The sequence below is a fragment of the Akanthomyces muscarius genome, chromosome 1 (assembly GCF_028009165.1).
Source record: "Akanthomyces muscarius strain Ve6 chromosome 1, whole genome shotgun sequence".
Lineage (NCBI taxonomy): Eukaryota > Fungi > Ascomycota > Sordariomycetes > Hypocreales > Cordycipitaceae > Akanthomyces > Akanthomyces muscarius.
In genome coordinates this window covers 4,872,419-4,898,621 of record NC_079241.1, presented here as the reverse complement: position 1 = coordinate 4,898,621, position 26,203 = coordinate 4,872,419, and the positions used below count along the sequence as shown (strand labels likewise).

Sequence of the window (26,203 nt, the reverse complement as noted above, 5' to 3'; positions counted from 1 at the left end):
GTTCTCGGTACCGCAGGCTCTCCAAGGCCTTGTGTTATTTTAGTAGCTTTAGACTGAGCATTTAAACAAAGGCATGTGGATTGGTGCCGATGAAGAGGCTTCGTGGCAAACGTGAGGTTGAGACCGAATGCATCTCGACCCGCACCACGAATATCTCGCGACTTCACGTGACGGGAGCTGAGTACCTCAACTCATAAGGCGTCTGATTCTCCGCTCGCTCAAGTGATCGGATCCATACGTATTTTTTGTTAAGAGAGCCCCAAGTCTAGCATTTTATTAAAACGTGCCATGTCTAATTTTGTTCATGGAGGAGATATACGCCGTCCTTCCAGTTTGCCTAACGCCGGGTGCCAGCTGTAAGCGGCATTCTCGTAAATACATAATCATACAACGTTCACAATTTGCAAAATTGTGGTTAAAACCTTGTGGCTTCAACTATTGTGCCGTACTGTTAATCAGCCCCCCGATACTAACTCGTTTATGCTTTTCGTCTCTTTCCTGCGAATCGTGGGCGCGCTCTGCCAACGACCGGATCGGCGGTAGTGTATACTGAGACTCGCTTGGGCGGTTCAGCAGCGGCGTACCCAACTCACTCCGAGGAACTTGCAGAGGAGATGGCCTGCTGTATTCACTGCCATGAGGTGCCGGTGAGTAGATAGACTGGTACGCGCTGCTGGGCGAGCTTCTCTGCGGAGTCGAATGCGCCCCCATGCCAACTTCTCTGCGCAGGGCCGATGGGCCGTCACTGAATCGACGATGTGCTGATTTCACTGGAGTAGGTGTACCGTATAACATCGGAGCGCGCGGTAGAACACGCTCGACATTGCGCGAGTGCGGAGCAGCAGGATGGTAAAGAGGGCGCGGCTGGACACTGAGCAGTGCGGCAATGAAGTAGAAAGAACCCTCCTTAAGTAGGCCAAGCCGAATGGGATATGATCGGGGTTGTCCATCGTGAGCCCTGAAAGTGGCATACGCTTGATGGTCGAAATCGATGCGATGGACAGTTTCTGGTGCGAAGCTCAAGGCGCGCGCAGCCTCGTCACCCTTGTCAAAGATTGGCGGCAGATAGGTCGGCTCCCTTCTCTTTTGTTCAGTATTCATAGCAGTACAAAGCTCCATCATGGTTTCTGATGTTTCAGGCGCCAGGACCTCCGTGATTCTTCGACCAATCAATCCGTTCGCTCCAATGGCCTCCGAAAAGGATGAAGACGCCTTGACCACCTCCATATTCGTTCTCATATAGACAACTGGGGATTCGGTCAAGGATAAAGACTGTCTCTCGCCATGGATGCTGGCACCGGCAGAGAATACTCGGGGCATGAACCGAGCTCCTGAAGTCTCGGGTGAGGTGAAAGCAGAAGCTGGAGCGGATGGAACGCCGCTGCCGGGGCTATCGTAGAAGGGAAGCTGCCCCATTGAGGCAGGTCGAATATTTGGCGTCCTTCTTTCGCCCCCACCATGCGCATGAGGAAAACGGGCTGCATCCATCCGAGAATCACGATCGTCTCTCAGGCGAGGCCGGCCTCGCTTCTTGTGCCGAACATCGACGCAAGTGTCCTCTTTTCCATGAGAAACGCATCTGGCACAAGGACGTTGTGCATCGCAACGAAGATGTGCTTTTTTGCAAGGGACACATGCCGAAGCCACGTGGCCTTTTGGTTTGCGCTGTGCTCTGGGGGGCGTTACCCTGTTACTCGCATCTGGCGTAGAGCTTTGGGGCTGCGCTGCTGGGTGCTGTGGAGTTATTGATGGTGCAGGCGAGACGTAGGGCTGTCTTGGTGTACCATGTAGACCGCTGATAGATTCGGTTGTGTTATAAGTCAGCAGTGGTGGTAGCCGATGCTCTGATCGACGACGAAGATGGGGTCCGCGAGGCGTCTCTCGAGGGTAAGTGTTGGATAATGGAAGTAAACCTCTAGACTGGTTTGTAGCCGCTGCTGGGTGCTGTTCAACTCTCCATCTTGTGTGTGAACCATCGCGGAGTACATTGTGGCGAGGACTGCCACTAGAAGAGCCCAAGTCTTGGGCAGCCCGCGTCGGCTCAAAGGGCGGAGACCCAGACATGGGCGGAGAAGGATATCCTCCAGACCTGGCAATCGGTTCTGACCTTTGTTTTGGCGAATACAAGGAGATCTGCTCCTCATGGAAGAAGGTGTTTGAAATGCCGTGGCGATGGCCTGGGGGAAAAGGCGCACTCTCCACGGGTCTGCTAACAGATAGCATCGAGGGAGCTATGAACGATCTATGCTAGATTCGTAACCGGCCACGAAATTTCTTTTATAGTGCTGTTCGTGGTGCACGTCGTTATGGCAATCCCGCTTCGATCCTTTGTCTCTGGGCAGAACTTATGCGATCTGATGGTGTCCTTATCAACGGAAATTGCGGGAGCAATGTGGGTTGCACCGGAGCTGAACGACTTCCTGTGATCAGGGGAAGTGCACCGTGCTCACTATCCCGAGGGTTTTGCAAGCGTACACAAGCAGGAGAAGCCGAAGGGGAATTTGATTGGAACAGACCACTTTGGTGGTGGTACCGGCCAAGTTTCAATATCTTCGTAACACTTTGTGTTGCGTGTCCTCGGTTGTTCGAATCGCTTCGGCGAGCTGCAGCAGTGGATATTTCTTTCTCAAGATGAGGCAGGTGGTCGGGAGTCTTTTTTTTTTTTTTTTTTGCAAACAGCGAACACTTCCGAGAATGGGTCTGAAACCGGAATGGCTCAAGAGGTAGAAACAGGTGTGTGGTTTCCCGTCGTGTATATGCTGGAAACAAAAGTGGCGAGGATGGAAACTGCGGCGTGCCGGAGATATATTATCGACAATTGAACGGAACAGTCGGTCTGTTCGGTAGATTGCCAACTAATGTGATGATTTCGAGACGACTCAAATCAATGCCATTCCATGTTCGCTAGTCGGCGCGTAACATAACAGAACAGTATTCTCCGTCGGTCCTATTCAACAGATGAGAGACAAATATCTGCGCCGAACTTAGCAGGGCGTGTCTCAATATAGTTTCGCAAACAAAGGGCCGAAGCTGAGACTCTGGAACAAGTGCGTGCCAGTCAATCGCGCCAATGTCTCTGTTGTCAGGCGTAGCTTAACTGGTACCAGTCTAGCCCTTCCCAGGCGGCAAGTACCTTCAAATTGCCCTTTTCAGGCCTTCTTTGTCCAACTTCGTTCAAAGAGGAATTTGTGTCAACTTTTGAAGAATTATGCTTCGTTCTGCACGAGAAAGACTGACAAGCCGGCATCGGAAAGGGACGCGACAGAAGGAGTTCTTGGTCGAAGGGTTTGGCCTATTGAGTGTGAGACATTACCGATGCCACACCCGCAGAGGCTAAAATATCCCAACTCTGCTCCCTCGAGAGACTAGAGCGATTTGCGCTAGGGTATTCGGAAAAGGGATATTCGGGGGAATTGGCGAAAGGTGCCGCCAACGTCTCGAAAGTGGAAAAGCAGTGAGGACAGCCCAATCTCGGCGAGACCTATAAGCTATGCAGTAGGAGAAACCAAGCCGGTAGTCCCAGATTCGAGATTATTTTTTCTTCAAAGATTTGGCACTCAGAAATTCATATGCCAAGCAAATATGAGATAAGTACCGGTCGGCAAGTGAGGTCGAGAAAGCTCCAAAACGGTCGGCGGGTGGAGAGGGAAACACAGAGTGTATATAGTGGCGACGATCTCAAGGAAACTCTTGGCTCTGGCTTTCATACCATACAGCCAAGACGTGGCAACAAAGTTGAGTCAACTGACCACCACCGGATTCTGACGGGAGGAGAGGTGAATTGGGTCCGTGAATAGGTGCGAGATGCGAAAGGACCTGATTGCGGGTTGTGCCTTGTCATGCACAAGAAGCTTAATGGGAGGGCAAGGTAAATGTTTGCAACAGAGGGCTCGGGCAGTTGCCAATATGTGTGCTGCACTCCATCGTATTATGGAGTATTGTCATGGCATCACCGCAGCAGACCTATAATACCGTGGTGGCGTGTGTGTGTCGGCTACGCTACGGGGGCGTCCAAAAGACATTATGGAGTACTGAGTACGGGGGACAGGACATTCAGACCACCCCCATGTGGGCTCGATGGCGGCGGTTCGTGTGCCTTTTGGTCATGAATCACAAGCCCAGACTCTCATTACGGGAAATGGCCCTGGCACATTGCTGGGGCTGGGCTGGTACGCGACTGCCCAACTTGGCAGCTACCTCGAATGCTAGTCTGTTAGCCACACAAAGTCATTCATGACAATGGGGACATGCCTGTTGCAGACTAACTTATGAAAAGGGGACTGAGGAGTCTAAAACACAAATGGGCTAGTTAGCCCTTCCGTACTACCGTACACCCGCTGGCCGCCGCCCTTGCTACCCGCTGGTATTCAGTGTCTGAGTCTATTTGGAGAAGGGCAGCATTCGGCACAATAATAGCTAGCGAAAGGGGTTTCTGCCGGCAATGGTGCCATTGTGCGCAACATAGTATGTCATTCCCGTTCCATTGTATATTAGCGCATGGCACATGCTGCTGGTGAGCCTGTAGCGCAGCTCTACCTTGTCGAGCCCGGCGCACGCGTGGTTTCCACGCCACAACGGTCGAGGATTGGAAGGGAGGGTCCAACGAGATGGACGGCGCACAGCCAACCAGCCACTTCTGAAAATCAGGGTGTGAACCTTGCTGTATCTACAAGTGCTCGAGAGGTGAGCTCTGGTTCTGACGCCAAGCGGGAGGTCATGAGTCGTATGGGCGGGCACATCACCCTCACATGGGTGCGATGTCGTCGAACATCCGAACGGTACTCTTGTCATCTTTGGCAAGCGCATGCGGAAGGTAGGCAGACCAGGTGAACCGACACCAGCGGGTCGAAGGAAAAAAGCACCGACAGTCTACAAGACGCACAGGTCCAGCACAAGGAGAACAGACTAACTAACTAGCTGGTCAATAAGCACCAGCCAAGCCCGTTCCGTGGATGACAAAAGTGGCCGGGAAAGCCTGGGTAGGCTACATGCAGTGCCACTTGCAGTGCTTTTACAAGTAGTCCAAAACCGGAGCGCTGCATGTCTAGCAAACAGTTACCAGTAACGTGAGCCCCAGCAGCGCATCCAATTCGACCCTTCTCGATTGATAACTTCCGAGATTGGCTGGCTCCAGCCCCTAGCGCGCAGCCATCATACTTCTTGCCTCGGGGAAGATGGGGCTCGCAATCGAACCAGGTCCAGCAGAGCATGTGCCAGTTTGGGGCTTGTACGTATCAGCGAAACGCCCCCCTCCCCCAGGCCTACCAGGGCGCTAACCTGATAAGCTGGGTTGCACCGCGCGTGGCCGGCTTGTCCTTGTCTCCCACCCTTGCCAGTCTCAGGTAGGGCTATGATGCTGCGAGGCGCTCAGTTTTGGTTTTGTCGTGGCGTCTGGCGATCAGGAGAAAATCCCAGAGTCCTGACCTTGATCTAGACAGAGAAGAGACGGTGCAGCTGTCGTAGTCTGGACACAGCTGCGGATACTTGCAGTGATAGCTACAAGCAGCCGCCCGTCGCTGTTCAGCTAGTATTGCATGGCCTATGGTCTTCCGGTGGTGAGGCGGCTTTTGCCACAAGACGGACTACTTTGCCAGTTAGTGAGGTTTCCAACGAGCGGCGAGCTTTTCCTTCTTCGAGATGGAACTGCCTCCCATTTCAAAACTACGGCTTATATCAAGCCTTTCGGCTGCCCCATAACCCGATCTACGCAGGGGGTCCTTTACAACTCCAGGATACATGACTTCAGCCTACAGGTTACAGATGATCTGCTGCAATGAAACACTAGACGATGGGGTAAAAAAGGCTCAACTGGAGCCGCCAAGTTTTAGTCCTGTGTATCAATGTATTTCGTCTGAGGACTTGCCCTCCTCATAGTTTAGTCACGATAGGTGTAGCAAATAGGAGCGGTACGATGCATGCAAGCATGGCGAAGTAATTTCTCCGTTGACCCGATCAACTGTCTCGAAACTCTTTAGTTGGAATAAAGAAAGTCCACACACCTGCCGGGTCCATAGACCGTGCATCGCATGATCTTGAGCCAGTTATACAAGGGCTTGCTGCTTGCGGCCGTGGAACGCTGCATGGCCACCGTAGCATCAGAGACAAATTATAAGCTGCGAAGCCAAGACATGCTGCTTACACGCCGGCTGGGCACAAACGGTCTCGATGGCAGCGGTGTGTTGCGCTAAAAGCATTTAGCGTCTTCGGTCTGTCTCTTCGCTACTTGAGACATGAGACGAGCAATGGAGTTTGGTACTATTGAAAAAGCAAAACTAGGCGAACTTGCCTCGTGGCTCGGGTACAGGGCTTGAGCTACTGGTAATACTCGTACAGGCGCGTGGCCTGCCAAGCTGGGGCTCCTGTGGCACTCGACATCAACCGCTTGGCATGCTACGGGCAATAATCGTCCTGTAGCAATCGGCTTTGAGTTTATCTGTTCTCAGGCCCTTGCCAAGTGTTACGAAAGTCATGCTGTGGAAATCTTGCTGCGCCTTTACGCGTTGCAGGTCTTTCTCTCAGCGACCGTGCATATCCACCAAACTAACTAACTTTGAGGCTTGCTTGGCTGCTCACTGTAATGAAGCTACTGAGAGTAAACGTGACAACTGGCTTTTTCTTACAACTCGTTGGCCCTACTGGTCCGCCAAACGCATGTCATTGCTTTCCTAGCTCGGGGCTTGGCCACGAGGTTGAGTAGCGACTCTCACTAACTACTGCCCAGCATTGTTTGGCCGGCTATTTCTCCGGCATGGAGTTGTTGACACAGAAGCAGGAAATTGAGCAGGTCCGGTCACGGTTGTGGTGAACCATGTTTCCAGGGTTGCCCCCTGCGTTGCACCGCCGTTTCTCCCTTCGGTGGCCGAGCTCGGGACAGCATGCGGCAATAGCATTCCAGGCTTTCAACCGGTGGCTTTTGCAGGTGCATGTCTCCTATCACCTCTCCGTCTAGCCTCGTCATCGCGAACGAGAAATAACCTTACCAAGAAGACCGTTCGGCTGAAGCCAAGATTGTGTCCAGCCCAAAGTGTTCCCACCACTGGCCCCTCCAATGTACCGCTAATGACTTAGTACAATGCCAACTTGGCATGGTTCAGCGCATGCTACAACAAGCCAGCCGCGTTCCTAGTCAGTCCCGACTCCCTTGCGAGTCAACTGTAGAGATGATGGTTAGCTATAGCCTAGTGCCCTGCAGAAGTGGGTTACTGTGGCTGTGACTATGATAGAGAATTTATTCGCACTGGCCGAAATCTGGCCCTCCGGTAACTAGCCGTAAGCCTCAAGTGCACGCCTGAGCAAAAGAAAGGAAAAAATGTTCCGAACGTCAACTCTCTTGACTTGGCGTTGCGCTAGCGATGGGGATGCTGGGGCGAACACATCATCTGCAGATCACATCTTCCGCCAGCTTGGGAGAGGAAATATTCCGTTGCCCATGATTTAATCTTTGTAGAACTTGCTTTGACAAGAGAGAAAAAATGTGCCACCCTTTCTGCAAGACTGTGTAGCCAAACAACTAAAACTGTGGATTGGTAGATTGACCAAAGCATAGTTGGCCACGTTTATGAACGAGAAGCGGCAAGGATTTGGAGCAGTCCGCACAGCAAGCCATACGGGGCCTTGTGGATGAGACCTTGCTGTCCGGAGGCCTGCTCGGCTGTCGCTGCTTACACCTCGCCTAGGGCTGCCAACCACAAGGCAAGACCCTTCTGATGCACACCCGGACCGCAGAATGGTAGCACACCTCCTGGGGACTGCTGCTCAGCAGTCTACGGAGTACGGCGTAGTGAGCCGTCCTTTCGGTGTTATTGGCCCCCAGATTGAGAGTGCGTTATCAGCGGCCGACACCCCCCACGCGGTGATTATGCATTTTAGCCACGTTCCACTGGTTCGCCGTGGCTTCTCCCCGTCTGACAGGCCTCGGGTCAAGATTTTCATGAGCAAACTCTGCCCCAGGCGGCGGCTCGATCAATGGGCTGCCGGGCAGTTCTGTCAATCGGAAGCGGTACCTTGAAACCTCTTCCACACCATTACTTGGCACGTTATTACGAAAAATGCGACACTCGACGTCAGTACAACGGTCCGAGGACCTGCCCCGGACCTTGCAGTTTGAGTGGGCACGCCGCCGATTTTCATTTCGGGCTCTCCTGACCTAAGGTGCGGAGAGTCAAGACAGGAGCCATTGAATGGTTTACGAATCAGCTCGAGCATTGGACAGCTGCATCAGCGAGCGCCAGGGTTCAGCCAGTTTCTCCTTACAGTAATCGGCGCCGTGTCAGTTTGACCAGTTCGCCGGGACTTTTTGAAACGAGCCGCTTGTTGTTTTACCTGCAGCGTCAGGGACGGGCGGGACGGGTGGGTGCCTGACCAGTGCGATATTTGCTCTTTTGCTGCATCACTCGAATAAGGCTGGCAAGAGTGGAGGAGGCGACAACGACAGGGGTCGCGGACCAGGCGAGAACTCCAGAGGCACGCGGTCAGTGGCCCAGCCCGCTTCCTGGGGAGGTTACATTTGATCCGCAGCTAGTTATGCTAGTGTCCTGTAAGTGCCACGTTTCTCCATGGCTCTCAGTGCTAGCGCGTCAGTATGGCTCGTCTTGGGAGTCTCCAGTTGATCAGGCCCGTCGTAACTTGAATTTGGCCTTCTCTGGCTCGTTGCTGTTCTTAGGGAATGGTCTCAAAGTGCGAACAGTTTGTTAGGCCCAGTGGCTTACAGCGCCTGAATTCTATCAGCCTAGGACCATCGCGCTCCCTCGCCGGCCCGACGCAACCTCGGGAACAGTCCGGTTTCCTCATACCGGCTAAGTGATAGAGTAGAGCGCTGCTGGCGGTAGTTTAGCGACTAGCTATGGTGCACGATAGTGTGCACAATAGTGGCCAGCATGATTAAGCCAACGACTGGCCGAGGCAACGGTTGAGCCGCTGCGTCTTTCGGATGAGCGAGTTGGCGGGCAACCCCTACGTATCCGCCGATCACTTGTTTCACAACTGGAGATGACGGATAATTGGCGTCGGACCATCAAGTTGCATCCCAGTCGATGCGACGCATTGACAGCTGCTTTAATGCCGTGAGTTGTTTCCTTTTCGCAATTTTTCATCCTTCTTATCTGTTCTCTCATTCAAGTACCGTCTTGGTGACGTGTCGCTTGCTCTTGCCCGGCACATCACACAGCGACAAATGGGTTATTGCTGTAGCTCAATTTTACTTGTGCGAGTTTCAAGGAACAGGTCGCGCCAGGCGGCTAGAACAAAAGCAGTAGCTGCATTGAACCGGCCACAAGTGCAACTCGCCCGGACAAAAATCAACGGCGAAGCTTGCTGATGTGTAGGCAAGTACAATGACCTGAGCAGGGATCTGAGCGTGACACAAATGCACCATCGCTTCTCGAAGATCTGGCTCAATGCGGCAACCCGTCCTGTCAAAGTAAAAGTATGTTGTGCAAGTGGCCTGATACCTGACTCAAGATCTTGTCAAAGTGCCGTCTCCATGTCTGCTCGCTAGGTGTCCACTCACAAGGCCTTGATCGGGGGACTGGATTCGCGGATGGCGGTTTCTGCAAACTGTTCCGCCGTTGGAGGCAAGTTGCATCGCTGCCCGCTCCTGCGCTCTCCGCTGCAACCTTCCACCAAACCTCTTCCTCTCTCCCATACTGAGTAGTTACCAGTAAATCCATGATTGCATGATTGGCGGCGGGGTCGGCGGGCCAAACCCGACTGCCAAGGAGAGCTGGCCCCTTGTCCTCATTTGGTAGGTGCTCAACGGTTATTCTCCTACTAGCCTGGAGAGCACAATGCCGACTGGCTCGTTCTCTCCGAAGCCCCTCTCACTCCCACCTCGTCTCGGTGCTTGACCGTTTCATGCAAGGATTGCCAGTGACCACGGGTAGGAGATTAGCTGACATGGGACAAAAAAGCAGACCAATCTAACGAGCCCTGCAACCGAGTCGCTTCTTTTCCGCAGCGACATTTGCATGCAAGCCGGCAACGGAGAAATTGCTAAAAAGCGGGCTTGGTGAATACAAGCCCGCTGTGACAGCCCTCTTTGTCTTTTTTTCCTGGGGCAAGATCAGCCATCGTACGAGAATTAGCAAGCCCTCGTTCGGCGGCTGTTGCTCAGACCCCAGCCCTGGCCGCATCCCGGCTTGTCTGCGGCCGCACCGTTATCATGCGTGGTTAGTAGATACGTCAAATATGATAGTGCATGGATATCTTCCAAGGTTTGATGCTAGCAATTTATCCCTGCGAGGCATTAATTTTCCGACGTCTACGTAAACGACTCGGTACTATAATCCGACAGGACATGGGATTTGGAGAGAGAGTGCTGGCGAGTCGCTCGTACCAATGAATAGGCTGTGACGTAGTCAAGAGTATCGTGAGCCTCACATACAAAATCTCCCTACGTCTACGTCATGGTGCTATTGCTCAATCACTGCTCCAACATATCGTCCGGACAGAATCACTATGTGCGCGAATTTCGCGGCAAGCTTCCTTGGTAAAGGAAAGCCAGGCTTGATTATAGTGACAGAGCGTGATCTGTACCCTCGTCGCACCAACCAAGACTTACCGAACAGAGGCAGTGTTGCGAGGCAAGTTATTGATATCTCATTACACTATCGATAGCTCCGAGTTGTTTTGAAGTATTTATGTTTTCAACCCTGACGTTACGCCGAATATGCCAGTGGAAACAGTACATCTCTCTTCCATATGTGTCCTATACTATAGATCGTCAAAGCCGAAAGTTTCTTCCTGGCGGGAAGCGCACCGAGCTCTCAGCGATGGCCGTTGGGTTTCTATCACTGTCCACATCTCCTCCCCATTATGGGAGGGTCCTGTCACATTACACCCCGGTCAAGATGGATAATGGTTGTCTACGAGGTACTGCCGAGCGGCGACGGGAGAACAATGTATTAATTAATCTGTAGTACAAACTTTATGACATTTTAATAGTGGGAAAAACAAATCTACAAAAATACCCTGTCTCGGCAGTTTTATCTCTCCCTGAACAGATCCTTGCCATGGCCGTTTCAAGCTACTGTGTGAGATGTGTCGTGCGCAACACTATGCGCATGCACACTGGTAGGCCTAGCAGACCTTTGCATGCATGCGGCTCTCAAAAGAGATGTGGGAGAAATCTATTAACACCAGCAAACAATACACACGGCTCGCAGCGCTGCTGTCAGGTGCGCTGCATTTTCCTGTGTCCTGAACTCCGACGCAAGGGTCCAATACTTTACTTCGGCCAATGTCTCGGCGAGTACGGATGAAGAGTCTCGCAATAGAAGCGGCGCACCAGTGGCGTCTGATATATTTCTCCGACAGAGCCACTAACATTCCAAACGGGCAGTTAATAATTAGCAATGCTCGACGATTGTGCAAGCATTGTTTCGCACACGACCTCTCACCCCTGAACATTCGGCTCGGGACCCCCGGCGGCCGCCTGCTTTCGCTCTCTCGCATGCTGGCATTCCTTCTTTTCCTTTGCCCCGCCCTTGACTCGACGTTTATTCTCCTGACCTGATCTGTCGCGAACTGACATGAACATCCAAGCAAGAAGAGAGGGTCTACAGCCAGGCAGGGGCAAGGTGTCCCATCGGACAGACGGTGGCTCAGCCTAGGATGTTTGCTCGAGTGGAGGATCGGGATGAGCGGTTCATGCTCCCGTGCAGCGCCACCAACGAGGCGAATTTGCACAGCCAACTTTAGCTTCAATGTCTTGCTGTCGTTTATTTTCATTTGGTCCAAACCCTCAGACGTTTTATAAACATCCGTGACACGAGATTGTCATGCAACTCTGCGGACGGCCGCGCTTCACCCCTGTGTCCAGACAGTCTCGCACTCAGCCACGGCTCTGTGTCACAGGGGCCACGCGAGCGTATTACCCTATTTGCCGAGAGAGCAACGAGGCAGTGCAAGGTCATAACTTGCATGGGGAGTGCTTTCCCATATCCGGGTAGGCCTGCATACCGGCCTTCTTACCCGCCAATAGTGGATTGATGCACCTGTAATGTACAGAAGCTCCCTCCACATGGGACGCGGCAACGTAATGAGGCCGGCTATAGAAGAAAGTTCCCCCGTCGATATTGACAAGGACATGATTCGCTCCATCTCCACAACATTGCTACCAACACAGCTGCGTTTCTAAAAGCATCAGTAGCAGTGGGTTCGACGGCATTGTCATGCTGCCTGGTGTACTCGCACAAATTCGTTTCAGTCGAAGGGCTCTCGGATAATGTTGGAGAGATTTGTGCGTCGATTCCAAACCCTCCTCGTGTTACAAAAGAGAGCATCACTGGCACGCTGGACGTGTACGACTCATACCCTAGCACCTTTGACCTGCAGCCTTTGAGCCCCATCATGCGGCGAGTCACCCACATCTAATCACCCCAACCTCTCGTTTTCTGTTGACTGGAGGCCGTTTCGGCAAGATCCGTGTACTTTAGCATCAGTGGCTACATTCTGGCATGGACATCCTGGAAGCCTTGCTCAAGCTTCTTGTTGACCGGGAAGGCCGGCGGTGGCGATATCTCCCTTGCTAACTGCTGGTCACATGGGATGCAGGCACCTCACTTCGTGGCATCGTTGCAGCCATTTTGCGGAAGGTTTCCGAGAATGCCAAAGTTCTCTGATCACTCAGGACCTACACGCTACTCTGCCAGCTTGCGTATTGTTGCGTGGACAGCAATGGAATGTATGAAAATACTGCGATACTACCAGATGACCCAAGTAAAGCCCGGCAGTCAGGCTCAACACAATGAGAGGAATGATCATGGAGGGATATTGACCATGTGCGGGTATGATCAAGTTAAATTCTTAATAAAATAAAGCAGAAAACCGTGATCTGAAGTCCAGAGAAACAAAATATCCTGTCGCTATGAAAAAAAAACTTCGCCGTTGCGAAATAAACAAAACAGACACCATCATACACGCATCCATACCGTGGCCGTGACACAAAGTTCCGCAGCGAAGTAGCGCGTCACCCTGCTAGTCACTCGGGCAGACAGCGGCGCATGCTTACAGTCGACTTTCAATGCCAGAAAAGTGGCTATCCGCAGCCCAGTGCGAGTATGGCCATACGACTCGAATTGCCTCCCAAACGTGACTTCAGACGATGCGTGTCAGTCATGCTCATGGATGAGGATATTACAGCTGCACATGATGCGCGTGAGTTGACTTACCTAACATGAATGATTTCCAGTCCATCTTTAACCTCCTGTGGAAGATCTTTCGCCTCCTTCTTGTTCTGAGAAGGGAGGATGACCGTCTTGACACCAGCTCGAAGAGCACCAATGAGCTTCTCTTTGATACCGCCAACAGCAGTTACGCGGCCGCGCAACGAAATCTCACCCTGTTGATGCATTTTCATTAGTATTGTCATTGCGGAGGGGAATCATGGGTTGCTTTACCGTCATGGCCATTGTAGGGGGTACTGGCTTGCCGGAGAACAAAGAAATGAGAGCAATGGCCTGCCCGATGCCACTGCTGGGGCCGTCTTTCGGAATCGCACCAGCAGGACAGTGGACGTGGATGCTGCGGTTCTTCATGATGTCGGCAGAAGGTTCTTGAGTAAGGCCAAGCTCAAATGCATGGGCCTTGACCCAAGTAAGTGCTACTTCAACACTCTCCTTCAGAACAGTGCCAAGCTTGCCAGTGAGTTGAACGGTTCCTCTTCCAGGCATATCGGCGATCTCGATGAACAGAATGCTTCCATTGCCACCAGTGCTGTACGCAACCAAGCCAGTAACAATACCTGGCCTGCTGGTTTTCTCTGCAATCTCTTCTTCGTACTTTTCGATGCCCAAGATGTCTTCTAGGTCATCAACAGTAAGTTCACGCCTGTAATGGTCGAGGCGACCGCCGTCTTTGGCCTCTGCATACTGTACGGCCTTTGACCGACAGACTGACCCAAGCTCGCGCTCCAGGTTTCGGACACCTGCTTCGCGAGTGTATGACTCGATAACTTTGGACACAACGTCTTCGTTGAAGATGACTTGATCCTCTGACAGGCCATTGGCGCGAATCTGCTTGGGAACGAGATGTTGCAAAGCAATGTGCCGCTTCTCCAAAGTTGTGTAGCCCGGTAGGTAAATCATCTCCATGCGATCGAGTAGAGGTGCAGGAATGGTATCCAAGTTGTTCGCAGTGGCAATGAAGAGAATCTTCGAAAGATCGATAGGCATTCCGACGTAGTGATCTTGAAACGTGTGGTTCTGCTCAGGGTCAAGAACCTCAAGCATAGCAGCGGAAGGATCACCATGGACACTGGCCATACCAATCTTATCGATTTCATCGAGAAGGAACACTGGATTCGCGACTCCAACCTTGCGAAGACCTTGGACGATAAGGCCAGGCATAGCGGCAACGTAGGTACGTCTGTGGCCACGAATCTCTGCTTCGTCGCGCACGCCACCGAGCGAGATGCGATGGAATTTACGGCCAAGCGCTGTGGCAACTGATTTAGCCAGGCTGGTCTTTCCAACACCGGGAGGGCCGATCAGGAGCATGATGGGGGACTTGTCTGTCATCTTCTGTGATTTGAGCACTTGGAGCTGGGCAGCCTCAGCATCAGACTGCTGGTCATCTTGCTCGGCATTCGGGTTGGATTGGTGAACAAGGGCCTGCTCCGAGCGGAGCTTTTGCTCGACTTCGTCGTTGATGGACTGCTTCAGACGCAGTACCGCGAGATACTCGATGAGTCGCTTCTTGACCTTTTCCAACCCATAGTGGTCGTCGTCTAGTTGCTTTCGCGCCCGCGTTAATGTGTCGGGGCCAAGTCTGTCATCCGTGACAGCGGCCCAAGGGATCTCGGACAAGGTTTCCAGCCAGTTGCGGGTGACCTGGTACTCTTGATTCATAGGCATCATCTTCTGCAAGCGACGGAGTTCTCTATCCACTGCCTTGGCAACATCTGGTGGGAGCTGGGCGTTTTGAAGCTTCTTCTTGAGTTCATCGATCTCGCTGGCCTCTTGGTCCTCGTTGTCATTGCCACCCTGCATATTGCCCCCTGGCGGAGGCATGAATGACATACCCGGCAGGTGCTGCGGGGAGTTGGGACGTCGCACGGGATTTTCGCCAAGTCGGTCGAGGATTTGAACCGGGACAGACGTAAATGTTGTGATTTTGAAGTTGTTCTTGATACCTCCAACCTGGCGCTCGAGAAGCTCAATGACCTTTGTAATTCTGACCTTCACATCGAGAGCGGCTAGGACGCCGAGCTTCTCCTCGTGGCTAGCCTCGACGAGATTGGCCATGAAGTCAGCCAACAGACCAGATTCTTTGATCTCTCTTCGCATAATGAGCAGCTCGAGTCGCTTGGTGACAGTAGGGGAGAGAGTCGGGCCGGCTTTGGTGCGCGGTAGCATAGAGGAGATGCGTAGAATGGTTATGAGTTCGCGGGACTGCGCTTTGAGCAAGGCAAAGAGGTCTTGAAGCTGCTTGTCGGCGATGTCGACTGTGAGGAAGGCAAGCGTTAGCATTGTAAAGGGCGTGGCTGGTGAGGAATGTACTCACTATCATCGTGGAAGTATGTTACTTGGCCCTCGAAATATGGGCGCTCACGAACAATCGATTCGATTCGAATGCGCGATGTTCCCTCAACGCGCAAGGCGAATTCGCCCGCACCTCGGCCATCGATGCCGATGATCTTGGCGGCAACACCAAAGTGGTACAAGTCGCCCTTTTTGGCGGAGCCCGGATTGACCTCTTCGATGGCAGACGTGTCGACTTCCTCGCCATTGCTGATCAGGAGCTGGCCGTTGGGACCGACAAAGGGCGAGTTGACAGGGACGCACGCGATAGGGACGCTATCGATGCGACCATCGGGGCCTTTGGCCGCTGCGCGCTCGTAGACATGTGCAAGCAGAGCGGCGACATCGGGACGGCTTGACGTGACAGATATTCTCTGGACCAAACCTGGCAACAGGATGGTATCCCGAGGAAGCGGTATCAAAGGCAGGTTCATCTTTTGCGCCTTGCCCATGGCGGCGATTTCGAAGCGTTTGGTCGGGTGGCAGACAGCGTCGATGGCAAGCCTGCGAGAAGAAGTAGTGTGGTTCCAGGAGCGCCGTGCCGTGGACGAGAAAGATCGAGTATGGCTGTACAAGAAGAAAGAAGCTGCAAGAGGAAGTTGATGTATTTGTCGTCAGAGAGGGTTGAAAGGTTGATGTCAGACGCACAAGGTAGGACCTGGGGTGTTTGTCAGATGCGAGTTAAAGTGGGAGACCTCAAACAACCGAAGGGGCCGTCGGCCGACCTAGGTGTACCGGGGTTAAATATAGGTACCGTGCTACGGGGCCCAGCGAGTGCTGTCCTGGCTTCTGGTAGCGCTTTGGCGGGAGCCTCCGGGGGTGGAGCATAGCGCTCTACCGAGGCTCGACGCGAATGTCATTGAGGCAGCGACAGTTACGTATTTATCGCTAGGTTGATTCACCACGCCTAGTGGGATTGTGGCATACATTCACACGACAGTCGATCCGATCTAGGTTTTAAACGAGCATAGATTCCACCGGCGAACCTGGGCTGTGACACGGAGACTGTATGATGCCGGCCCGCCAAAGCCGTCCATGATCACTATTTACAGTAGCTGTACCAGTCGCACCGCCACGAAAGCACTGGGGTAGCGTTGCAGTAGCAGTATAGCCGAGTCACGTGTCGTCATTCGCCATCGACATGTGCTTGGTACTAACTGGAAACGCTCTCAGGCCCGAAAACATCCCGGATAAGGATAATAATAGAAGCCTGTAGTAAATCGTAATGTTGACCCATTGGGCCCCGACCCCAGAGCGACATCTCGTGGAATTCATTGGAAGCGGGGTATGCATAGTATCTGGCATCTTGTCATTTTCCCAAAATAGGTTGCGCCCTCTCACACAGCCTAGGTACCTAACGTTAGTGGTAGCTAGCCACGCCAGTGCTGGTCTTTGCCACTGCTTTCCATCAATATGGATATTCTACCATATTATGGATGTGGCCGTTGTCGCCCTCCTCTTGTCAAGGTTCTTACTCGATAGATCGATGGTAGCATAATTACCGGCCCACGACGATGGCCAAGCTATCGGCACAGCGTTCAGCTAGATCGTCGCACCAAATTTAGCGGGGTAAACGCCTAGCCATCCGTATCAAGACCGAATGCCGTGCGGACTTTTCTCGCGCCCATGTCTTCAATGATTGGATTTGTGCTTGAACTTTAATGCGTGATGCACGTCATGCCCACGCAACGCCACGGAGCCCATCCGCGTCGATGAAGTCTGGCTAAGTGGTGTTGGTGTGCAACAGTCAGCGGCAGAGACCACGACGGACGCTGCCATCCGCCCACTTAGGTAATACCATTTAAGTTACTTACCTACATACCTAGTTGCTATGTAGTGCACCTTTTTACTGGCAACAGCAGCCACCATGGTACTCCCAGCCCAGCGCTGGTGATGCTTGGATGGGTGCTGGCCTAGGTAGACCCGCTGCACAACGTTCTGCCACCCACCACCGCCCAAAAGTTTTTGTAAGCGCAATACGCTGCAGCTTTTGCTCGCCGCCAACCACATTTTTTCTGGTCGTCGAGAACCAGGCAAGCTCATGATATAGACCCGAGCCGCAAGCGATTGCGGCCTCAATCACTTGCCCGGCATGAATATCTCACAGCCTGTCTCCTCAGAGGTTGAGTCGGTCGAGTTTACTTTTCTTTCCCCCGCCGAAATTCAAGCCGTCTCGGTCAAACGCATTGAGAATGAAAGCACCTTCGATAGCATGCTCAACCCTGTCCCGGGCGGTCTTTATGATCCTGCTCTGGGCTCATGGGGCGATTCACCGTAAGAGATATGCTAATATTGGAGCTTGGCCTCATCTAACTGACAAATGCTTGCCCATTAGATGCACAACTTGCAACCTGAACCACTTATACTGCCCCGGCCACCCAGGCCACATCAAACTCCCTGTACCTGTCTATCATCCGATCTTTCTAGATCAGGCCTATCACCTTCTCCGTGCCGCCTGCCTATACTGCAAAGGCTTTCGATTGTCTGCCAAGGATCTGCACAAGTACATGTGCAAACTCCGACTTTTGCAACACGGTCTCGTCCACGAGGCGCACATCGTCGGCGCAATTGGCGAAATCGACATTTCCGATGATCTTGAGGCTTCTGTATCGATCGAACTCGACGGTAGCGAAGCCGAAGACGACACCAGCTCCATCGATAATGTCACGCGCAAACGAGAAAAGTATGTCCAACTCTGCCTGCGTGGTGGCAGAAAGACAAGACGTGATATAAAAAAGGGAAAGCACGAAGGCACTGGCCAGATGCGTCGCGAGGTTATCAAAGAATTTCTTGCCGAGGTTACAAAAAAGCGCGAATGCGCTAGCTGTAACGGCATCTCTCCAACCTACCGCAAGGACGCGTTTGTCAAGGTTTTCGAAAAGGCTCTTTCCGATAAAGACAAAGCCAAGATGGCGCAGCGAAACCTCAAATTCGGGGATGCCATGTCGCGAGTTTTTCAAAAGACATTGGCTAAGAAGGCGCAGCAAAATGGAATCACTCATGACTCGGGTGAGGATGAATCTCAATCGGGCGACGATATTACGATGTTGGATGCCGATGAGGAAGGGTCGCCTCCTCCAAAAGCCAATGGTCCGGCCGCTCATCAAAGATACATCAGCCCTATGGAAGTCCATGCTCGCCTGGTTGAACTCTTCAACAAGGAACAGGACCTCTTATCGCTCCTGTACAACGCCAAGCCAGCCACCAGAAAGACCACGAAAACGACGCCCGACATGTTCTTCATCACGATGCTTCTCGTCCCACCGAATCGATTCCGCCCCGAGGCCCGCACTGGCGACTCACAAATATCGGAAGCGTCGCAAAACAGTCTCTATAAAAATATTTTGCGCACCAACGGCAAGATTGCTCAATTGCACAATAATGTGCAAAAAGGCAGCTCAGATATGACATCATTGCATCTTGCTTGTGTTGAGCTGCAAGAATCCGTGAATGCGCTCATTGACAAAAATAAAAATCCCGTTCAGGGAGCCGCTGCCAAGCGCAACGAGGACGGCATCAAGCAGAAACTTGAGAAAAAGGAGGGTTTGTTCCGAAAGAACATGATGGGAAAGCGAGTCAACTATGCTGCACGAAGTGTCATCTCGCCTGACCCCAACATTGACACCAACGAAATCGGTGTCCCTCCTGTTTTCGCTCAAAAATTGACGTATCCAGAGCCTGTCACGAGCCACAACTTTCGAGACATGCAACAAGCTGTCATCAACGGTGTCAGCAAATGGCCAGGCGCCATTGCGATAGAAGATGAGAACGGCCAAATTGTCAACCTTCGCAACAAGTCGGTGGATGACCGCATCTCGCTAGCAAACCAGCTTCTCGCTCCGACAAACGCCAACGCCCCCAAGACAAAGAACAAAAAGGTCCATCGCCACATGACGAACGGTGATGTCGTGCTCATGAACCGTCAGCCCACGCTCCACAAGGCGTCAATCATGGGTCATCGTGTTCGAGTGTTGCCTGGTGAAAAGACGATTCGAATGCACTACGCCAACTGTAATTCCTACAACGCCGATTTCGATGGTGACGAGATGAACATGCATTTTCCACAAAACGAGGTTGCGCGTGCAGAGGCACTTCAAATCGCCGATACTGATCACCAATATGTCTCGACTACCCAGGGTAAACCCCTTCGTGGTCTCATTCAGGACCATCTTTCGGTCTCGATCGCGCTATGCAACCGCGATACCTTCTTCACCAAGGGTGACTACCACTCCCTAATCTATAGTGCCCTCAGGCCCGAGAGCGGACACATTCTTTCAGAGCGACTGCAGCTCGTGCCGCCAGCCATCATCAAACCTTTTCCAAGATGGACGGGCAAGCAAGTCATTACCACAATCTTGAAGAACCTCAAGCCTGCTAACTGCGGTGGTTTGACAATGCATGGAGATACTCAGCTGAAGGCAGAGCAATGGGGTCCCAAATCTGAAGAAGGTATTGTGCGTGTACAGGATGGCGAATTGATTACCGGCATTCTCGACAAGTCACAAATTGGTCAAAGTTCTGGTGGTCTTGTTCATGCAGCCCACGAAGCATATGGTTCGGCCATTGCGAGCAAGCTGCTGAGCTGCCTGGGTCGGCTTCTGACGAGGCTGCTGAATATGCGAGCTTTCTCGTGTGGAATGGACGATCTACGACTTACAGAGGTGGGAGAGAAGGCTCGTTTGCAAGCTCTGCAGCAGGCCAGCCAGATGGGTCTCAAGATCGCTTCCGAATACGTTTCTTTGCCTGGCAACGCAGACCCCGCCAACAACCTTCTTCTGGAACGTCTTGAGGAAGTTTTACGTGAAGATAAGAAGCAGGAAGGCCTCGATTTGTTGATGAACCAAGGAACGAAGGATATCACCGACAGCGTCCAAAAAGCCTGCATTCCCAATGGCTTGGAGAAGCCCTTCCCGAAGAACCAAATGCAGGCCATGACTACTTCTGGTGCCAAGGGTTCCCGAGTCAACGCCTCGCTGATTTCCTGCAACTTGGGTCAGCAGGTTTTGGAAGGCCGACGTGTGCCGTTGATGGTTAGTGGAAAGACTCTGCCTTGTTTCAAACCATTCGAGACCCATATAGGATCTGCTGGCTATATTCGCAGCAGATTCCTTACTGGTATTCGTCCTCACGAGTACTACTTCCATCACATGGCTGGTCGTGAAGGTCTTATTGATACAGCCGTCAAAACATCTCGTTCCGGTTACTTGCAGCGATGTGTTATCAAAGGCCTGGAAGGGCTCATGGTTTCTTACGACGCCTCTGTCCGCGATGCGGATGGCTCTGTGATCCAATTCCTCTACGGTGAAGACGGTCTCGACGTCACTAAGCAAAAGTATCTGAAGAACTTTGACTTCATTCTCGAAAACGTTGCGTCGGAAGTTGTGCAATTGAAGTATGACACCAAGGTGGTTGAGACACTTACCGCGAACCGAGATGCGTTCATGAAATACATGAAGAGCGCTGTCAAGCACGCCAAGTCGAAGGGGCCAACCTCCAAGGACCCTCTCATCGGCTCTTATAATCCCACCACCAACACCTTTGCCATGTCTGAGCTATTCTACGAGGCCATGTCAACATATGTCAAGGAAAACAAGAGCGGCCTTATCCGAGACAAGAGCAGCCAGAAGCAAACACAAGGCAGCGTCGCCCTCAACCGTAAGAACGCCGAAACACTTTTCGCTCTCAAATACCAGCGCTCCCTGGTTGAGCCAGGCGAGGCGGTTGGTATCGTTGCTGGTCAGTCCGTCGGTGAACCGTCTACTCAGATGACATTGAACACTTTCCACTTGGCTGGTCACGCTTCCAAGAACGTGACGCAGGGTATTCCTCGACTTCGAGAGATTCTCATGACTGCCTCTGCCATCATATCTACACCTTCCATGACTCTCTACCCTCGTTCAGACATCACAAGCGACCAGGCGGAGGTCTTCACGAAAAAGATCAGTCAGACGCCATTAGGTTACATTGTGGATAGCATCGTCGTCGAGGAGCAAGTAGGTCGTGGCGACATTTATAACCAGGCCAAGGTCTACAAGATCAAGATGAAGTTCTTCCCGTCTGAAGAGTACTGCCAAACATATGCCATCACGGTCGCTGATGTCATGAATTCGGTTGAGAAGAAGCTCATGCGACAAATCATCACATTGATGAAGAAGGAGATCAAAAAGCGGAGCGGCCAGAGCACTGGAGCTACACCAGAAATCGGTGTTCGATCCGGTGTCGTGGAGGTGGCATCGGCGGAAACAAATGCGGAGAATCGCAACGATGATGACAACGATGATGACGATGGCGATGATGGCGATGCTACCAGCGCCAAGCAACGAGCGAACCGTGGAGAGGAGGTGTCGTACGGCGATAATGACGATGAGGACAACGCAATCCAGCAGGCTATGGGCCAGGATGCTGCGGACGAGAGCGAGGACGAGCAGATGAACGGCGTTTCAAATGGCGCAGCCACAGAGGATGACAGCGATGACGACAGCGATGAAGAGCGGGTTCAGTCTACGTCGACGGCTCGTTCAGAGCGCATCAAGGATGCATTCGCAGAGGTGTCGGATTTCAAGTGCGACGAGAAGGGTGGAGCCTGGTGTAACATCACAATCGAGCTTGACTCCAACTCTCCCAAGCTTTTGATGCTGAACTTGGTCAAGAGCGCTGTTGTCAAGACGATGATCCGGGAGATTCGTGGCGTCGGCTCTTGCACATACGTGGATGGAGTCATCCAGGCGTCAGGCGTGAATCTACACGCGATGCAGACATTCAACGAATACATAGATGCCGACAAGATGCAGACAAACGACGTGGCCGCGGTTCTGTCCATGTACGGCGTCGAGGCATGTAGAGCCAGTATTGTTCGGGAACTGGGCGACGTCTTCGGCGGTCACGGCATTTCGGTGGACAATCGGCATTTGAACCTGATTGCAGACTACATGACGAGAAACGGCGCCTTCACAGCCTTTAGCCGCATGGGCCTGAAGGGCAACGTCAGTCCGTTTACGAAGATGAGTTTCGAGACGACACTGGCGTTCCTCAAGGACGCAGTGCTGGATGGTGACTGGGATGATTTGACGACGCCCAGTGGCCGGCTGGTGCTGGGCCGGCTGGGCAAACTGGGAACTGGTAGTTTTGATGTTTTGACAAGAATGCCGACGCATCATGTTGAGTCTTTAGCATAGAGCTTTGATTATAGGTGTATAAAAATGGTTTTTTGTTTTATGGTACTTGCACGACAGACCACATGATGTGAGAGATGTCAGAGGTTAGCAGTGGCAAAGTGCCCTTGTTCACGGTTGATGCTCACCCCACCCAACCGCGGGGCAACCAGCAGCGACGCGTGCATTTTGGCAGCGCGGTTTGGCGGTCTTTGGCGGCGAGAGTGGGTTAACGTTGGCAGTGAAAAGCCCATTAAACTTGGCCACCAAAAAGCGCGCCACAACGCGTCTCCCTCTTGCATGCTCGTCATCACACAGCCATTCATAGCCCATAATGTGTACGAATTTTCCAATATCGGCCCCAAAGCGAAACTCTGGTGCAATGCTGACGATGGTTTTATTATAGCAGCATACGCAGGATTTTCAAAACCGGGGTACGGAGCCCAGGGCGGCGACGACTCGGGCGGTTTCATGGCAGATGGCTCCCAGCAAGGCAGCCAGAGTGGCGGCAAGGTACGTGTCAAGGGAAACTGTCTCTATCATGGAAATACAGTGCAACACGGCGACTTGGGCAAACAAAGAAGCGAGACTGTGCTTACCACCCAGAAATCAGGCATACCAGGACGAATCGCTACGACCCGTCACCGTGAAGCAAATCGTCGAAGCCGAGGAGGGATACTCTGGTGGCGACTTCAAGATTGACGGCGCTTCCGCTCCCCAAGTCACATTCGTCGGGCAGATTCGCAGCGTCAACGCGCAGGCTACCAACATTACGCTAAAGATTGACGACGGCACCGGCCAGATCGAGGTCAAGAAGTGGATTGACGGCGACAAGCCCGAGGACCCAGACGCCTACGAGCTGGACTCGCACGTCCGCGTCTGGGGCCGCCTCAAGTCCTTTTCCAACAAGCGCCACGTCGGCGCGCACGTTATCCGCCCCGTCGCCGACTTCAACGAGGTCAACTACCACATGCTCGAGGCCACCTACGTGCACCTCTTCTTCACCCGCGGCCCTCTTGGCGGCGCGGGCGGCGCGCAGCAGAACGGCGGCGCAAACGGAGACTCCATGTTTGTCGACGGCGGCGCGGGCTACGACGGCGGCGCCAGCCAAAACGCCAGTAAGCTGACGCGGTGCACGCCGGGCGCCAAGAAGATGTTCAACTTTTTGAGCTCGGCGCCGGGCAGCAACGAGGGCGTCGACATCAACATTGTCACCAGCTCGACGGGCATGTCGACGCGCGATGTCCTGTCGGCAGCGGACGAGCTACTCGGCCAGGGCCTGATTTATACTACGCTAAACGACGAGACGTGGGCGATTCTGGAATACTAGGCGTGGTGCTGGGGATTCTTGGGCGATGATGGAACAATGGACCAAAAAAGCTGTAAAGAATACGTGGTGTTTCGGATATAGGATGAATTTTGCCGTACTGGAATGACGCAATGAATCATTTATTTACTAAAAGGCTAGTTCGATCTGGAGCCTCGCATCTGTGGTTTTACTTCATTTCGCTATAGATGATGAAGATGGCAGTACTTCTTCCAGCTGCCGGAGCCGCAACGAAGGCGCGAGGGCTAGGCTCAGCATTGCCGCCGCTGATCATGATGGCAGGATCAGCAGTCTGGCTTAACTTTCACGATACGAAAAAATGCCGTCACCATGCCTTCTCGTGATTGCATGCAACTGTTTAGACAGTGGCTAATTGCCTGGGCGGGGCGCAGAGCTCAGCGGTACGTACCCTTTTAGGCCGTGCCGCCTCCACACCTGTGAGGCTTGGCCAATTCCTTAGTGACGTTGGCACCAACCTCCAGCTGCGACCCTTTCGCCTTTGCCGCCTCACCACCAGCCCCAGCTACCACTCTTCGCATCGCATCGCGACCTCGAAATCTTGGGCAAGTCGCACTACTGCCACGCCCTCTCTGACAAGCGATATCCAAGCTACCTGTCGCCTCCGCCAGCCGGCCTCCTCCGCCATCACCGAGCACCGTGAGCCTCTGGACCTCCGGCGCGCAGTTTCGGCCACTCCTCTGCCACCATGGCGCCCAAAATTGAAGCCCAGGAGATTGAAACATACTGGAACATCTTTTGCGATCGCACAGGCGGTGGCAAATACCTTACCGGCGAGCAGGCTGCGCCCGTGCTCAAGAACTCTGGCCTGCGCGATGACCAGCTAGAAAGGATCTGGGATCTGGCCGATGTGGACAATGATGGCAACCTGGACTTTGAAGAGTTCTGCGTTGCTATGCGCCTCATTTTCGACGTCTTGAACGGAGTAAGTGCCCAATTGATGCTGCTTCGAAGCTGCCCACAAAGCCGAAGTGGTGCGCTGACATGATGGCGCGCCCACCCATGCAGGAGTACCAAGACGTTCCCAAGACTTTGCCCGACTGGCTGGTCCCCGAGTCCAAGGCACATCTTGTCCAGGCGACCCGGGCCATTAGCGGCAACCAGCCCCAGTTCGAACAAGTCGAGGATGACGATGACGAGTCCGCTGGTCTCAAGGACGGCTTTGACTGGTACATGAAGCCTGAAGACAAGACCAAATATGAACAAATCTACCAAGAGTCGCGTGACATGCGCGGTGAAGTAAACTGTAAGTATGCAAAGCATTTGCCTCTTACTTGCTTCATCGCACAGGCCATTCTAGCTAACAGCAACCAGTCCATGGCCTTGGAGACTTGTACGAGTCCCTCGACGTTCCCGACACCGACATCCGATCCGCATGGAACCTCGTCAACCCTTCTGCCAACGAGACCATCAACAAGGACGCCTGCCTCGCATTTCTGCACATTCTCAACAACCGTCACGATGGATTCCGCATCCCGCGTACGATCCCCGCGTCGCTGCGCTCCAGCTTCGAGCGCAACCAGATCGACTACCAGCTCGACAGCCAACGAAACACGGGTGCCAACTCGCGCTGGGCGAACAAGGCCGACGACTCGACGAGCACGGGCCGCAAGACCAAGTTTGGTGAGCAGTACCTGACGCGCCTCGGCCGCAGCGGCTTCAAGACTGCCGGCACGGACTTTTCGACGGAGAAGACGGAGGACTGGGAGGAGGTGCGGCTGAAGCGCAAGCTGGCGGATCTCGAGGACAAGATTCACAAGGTGGAGGAGATTGCCGAGCGCAAAAGGGGCGGCGCGCGCGACTCGAAGCCCGCGCTCGTCAAGAAGGAGCTCGACCAGCTCCTCGACTACAAGCGCCGAGAGCTGCGCGAGCTCGAAGAGGGCACGGGCAAGAGCGCCGAGGGCTCTGGGCTCAAGAGCATCTCGGAGGATCTACAAACGGTCCGCGAACAAGTCGAGGGCCTGGAGACGCATCTAAGTTCGCGACAGCAGGCGCTGGAGCAGATACGACAAGAAATCGAGGCAGAAAAGAGTAGATAGAAGATACGGTGCCCGAGAATGAGGTGAGTCAGATGGTAGACACGCTCCCAGACGAGCTTTTGAAGACAAAGCGTGATCTTTCATAATATCCTACATAATACACATTTCATTATTTGTGTCCCATCATTCCGTATTCCCGCATGGTATTCA

The 26,203-nt window shown here is 53.0% G+C and overlaps 5 protein-coding genes across 5 annotated transcripts; 3 read left to right on the top strand and 2 right to left on the bottom strand.

Moving 5' to 3' along the window:
• Positions 1 to 11,224: 11,224 nt before the first annotated feature.
• Positions 11,225 to 11,536, bottom strand: LMH87_006651 (uncharacterized protein; the record flags this gene model as incomplete). Its single annotated transcript, XM_056204572.1, has 2 exons — positions 11,225 to 11,318; positions 11,397 to 11,536. The coding sequence occupies 2 exons, from the start codon at positions 11,534 to 11,536 to the stop codon at positions 11,225 to 11,227; spliced, it is 234 nt and encodes a 77-aa protein (XP_056059916.1).
• A 1,469-nt stretch (positions 11,537 to 13,005) lies between these two features.
• LMH87_006650 (uncharacterized protein) lies at positions 13,006 to 15,970 on the bottom strand (the record flags this gene model as incomplete). Its single annotated transcript, XM_056204570.1, has 4 exons — positions 13,006 to 13,093; positions 13,170 to 13,339; positions 13,398 to 15,442; positions 15,502 to 15,970. 4 exons carry the CDS (start codon positions 15,968 to 15,970, stop codon positions 13,006 to 13,008), a joined length of 2,772 nt encoding a protein of 923 aa, XP_056059915.1.
• A 1,640-nt stretch (positions 15,971 to 17,610) lies between these two features.
• LMH87_006649 (uncharacterized protein) lies at positions 17,611 to 22,693 on the top strand (the record flags this gene model as incomplete). The annotated part of the gene is made up of 2 exons (XM_056204569.1): positions 17,611 to 17,792; positions 17,854 to 22,693. The coding sequence occupies 2 exons, from the start codon at positions 17,611 to 17,613 to the stop codon at positions 22,691 to 22,693; spliced, it is 5,022 nt and encodes a 1,673-aa protein (XP_056059914.1).
• A 310-nt stretch (positions 22,694 to 23,003) lies between these two features.
• Positions 23,004 to 23,999, top strand: LMH87_006648 (uncharacterized protein; the record flags this gene model as incomplete). Its single annotated transcript, XM_056204568.1, has 3 exons — positions 23,004 to 23,007; positions 23,076 to 23,182; positions 23,283 to 23,999. 3 exons carry the CDS (start codon positions 23,004 to 23,006, stop codon positions 23,997 to 23,999), a joined length of 828 nt encoding a protein of 275 aa, XP_056059913.1.
• Positions 24,000 to 24,702: 703 nt separating this feature from the next.
• Positions 24,703 to 26,053, top strand: LMH87_006647 (uncharacterized protein; the record flags this gene model as incomplete). Its single annotated transcript, XM_056204567.1, has 3 exons — positions 24,703 to 24,939; positions 25,023 to 25,260; positions 25,329 to 26,053. The coding sequence occupies 3 exons, from the start codon at positions 24,703 to 24,705 to the stop codon at positions 26,051 to 26,053; spliced, it is 1,200 nt and encodes a 399-aa protein (XP_056059912.1).
• Between the last annotated feature and the right edge of the window lie 150 nt (positions 26,054 to 26,203).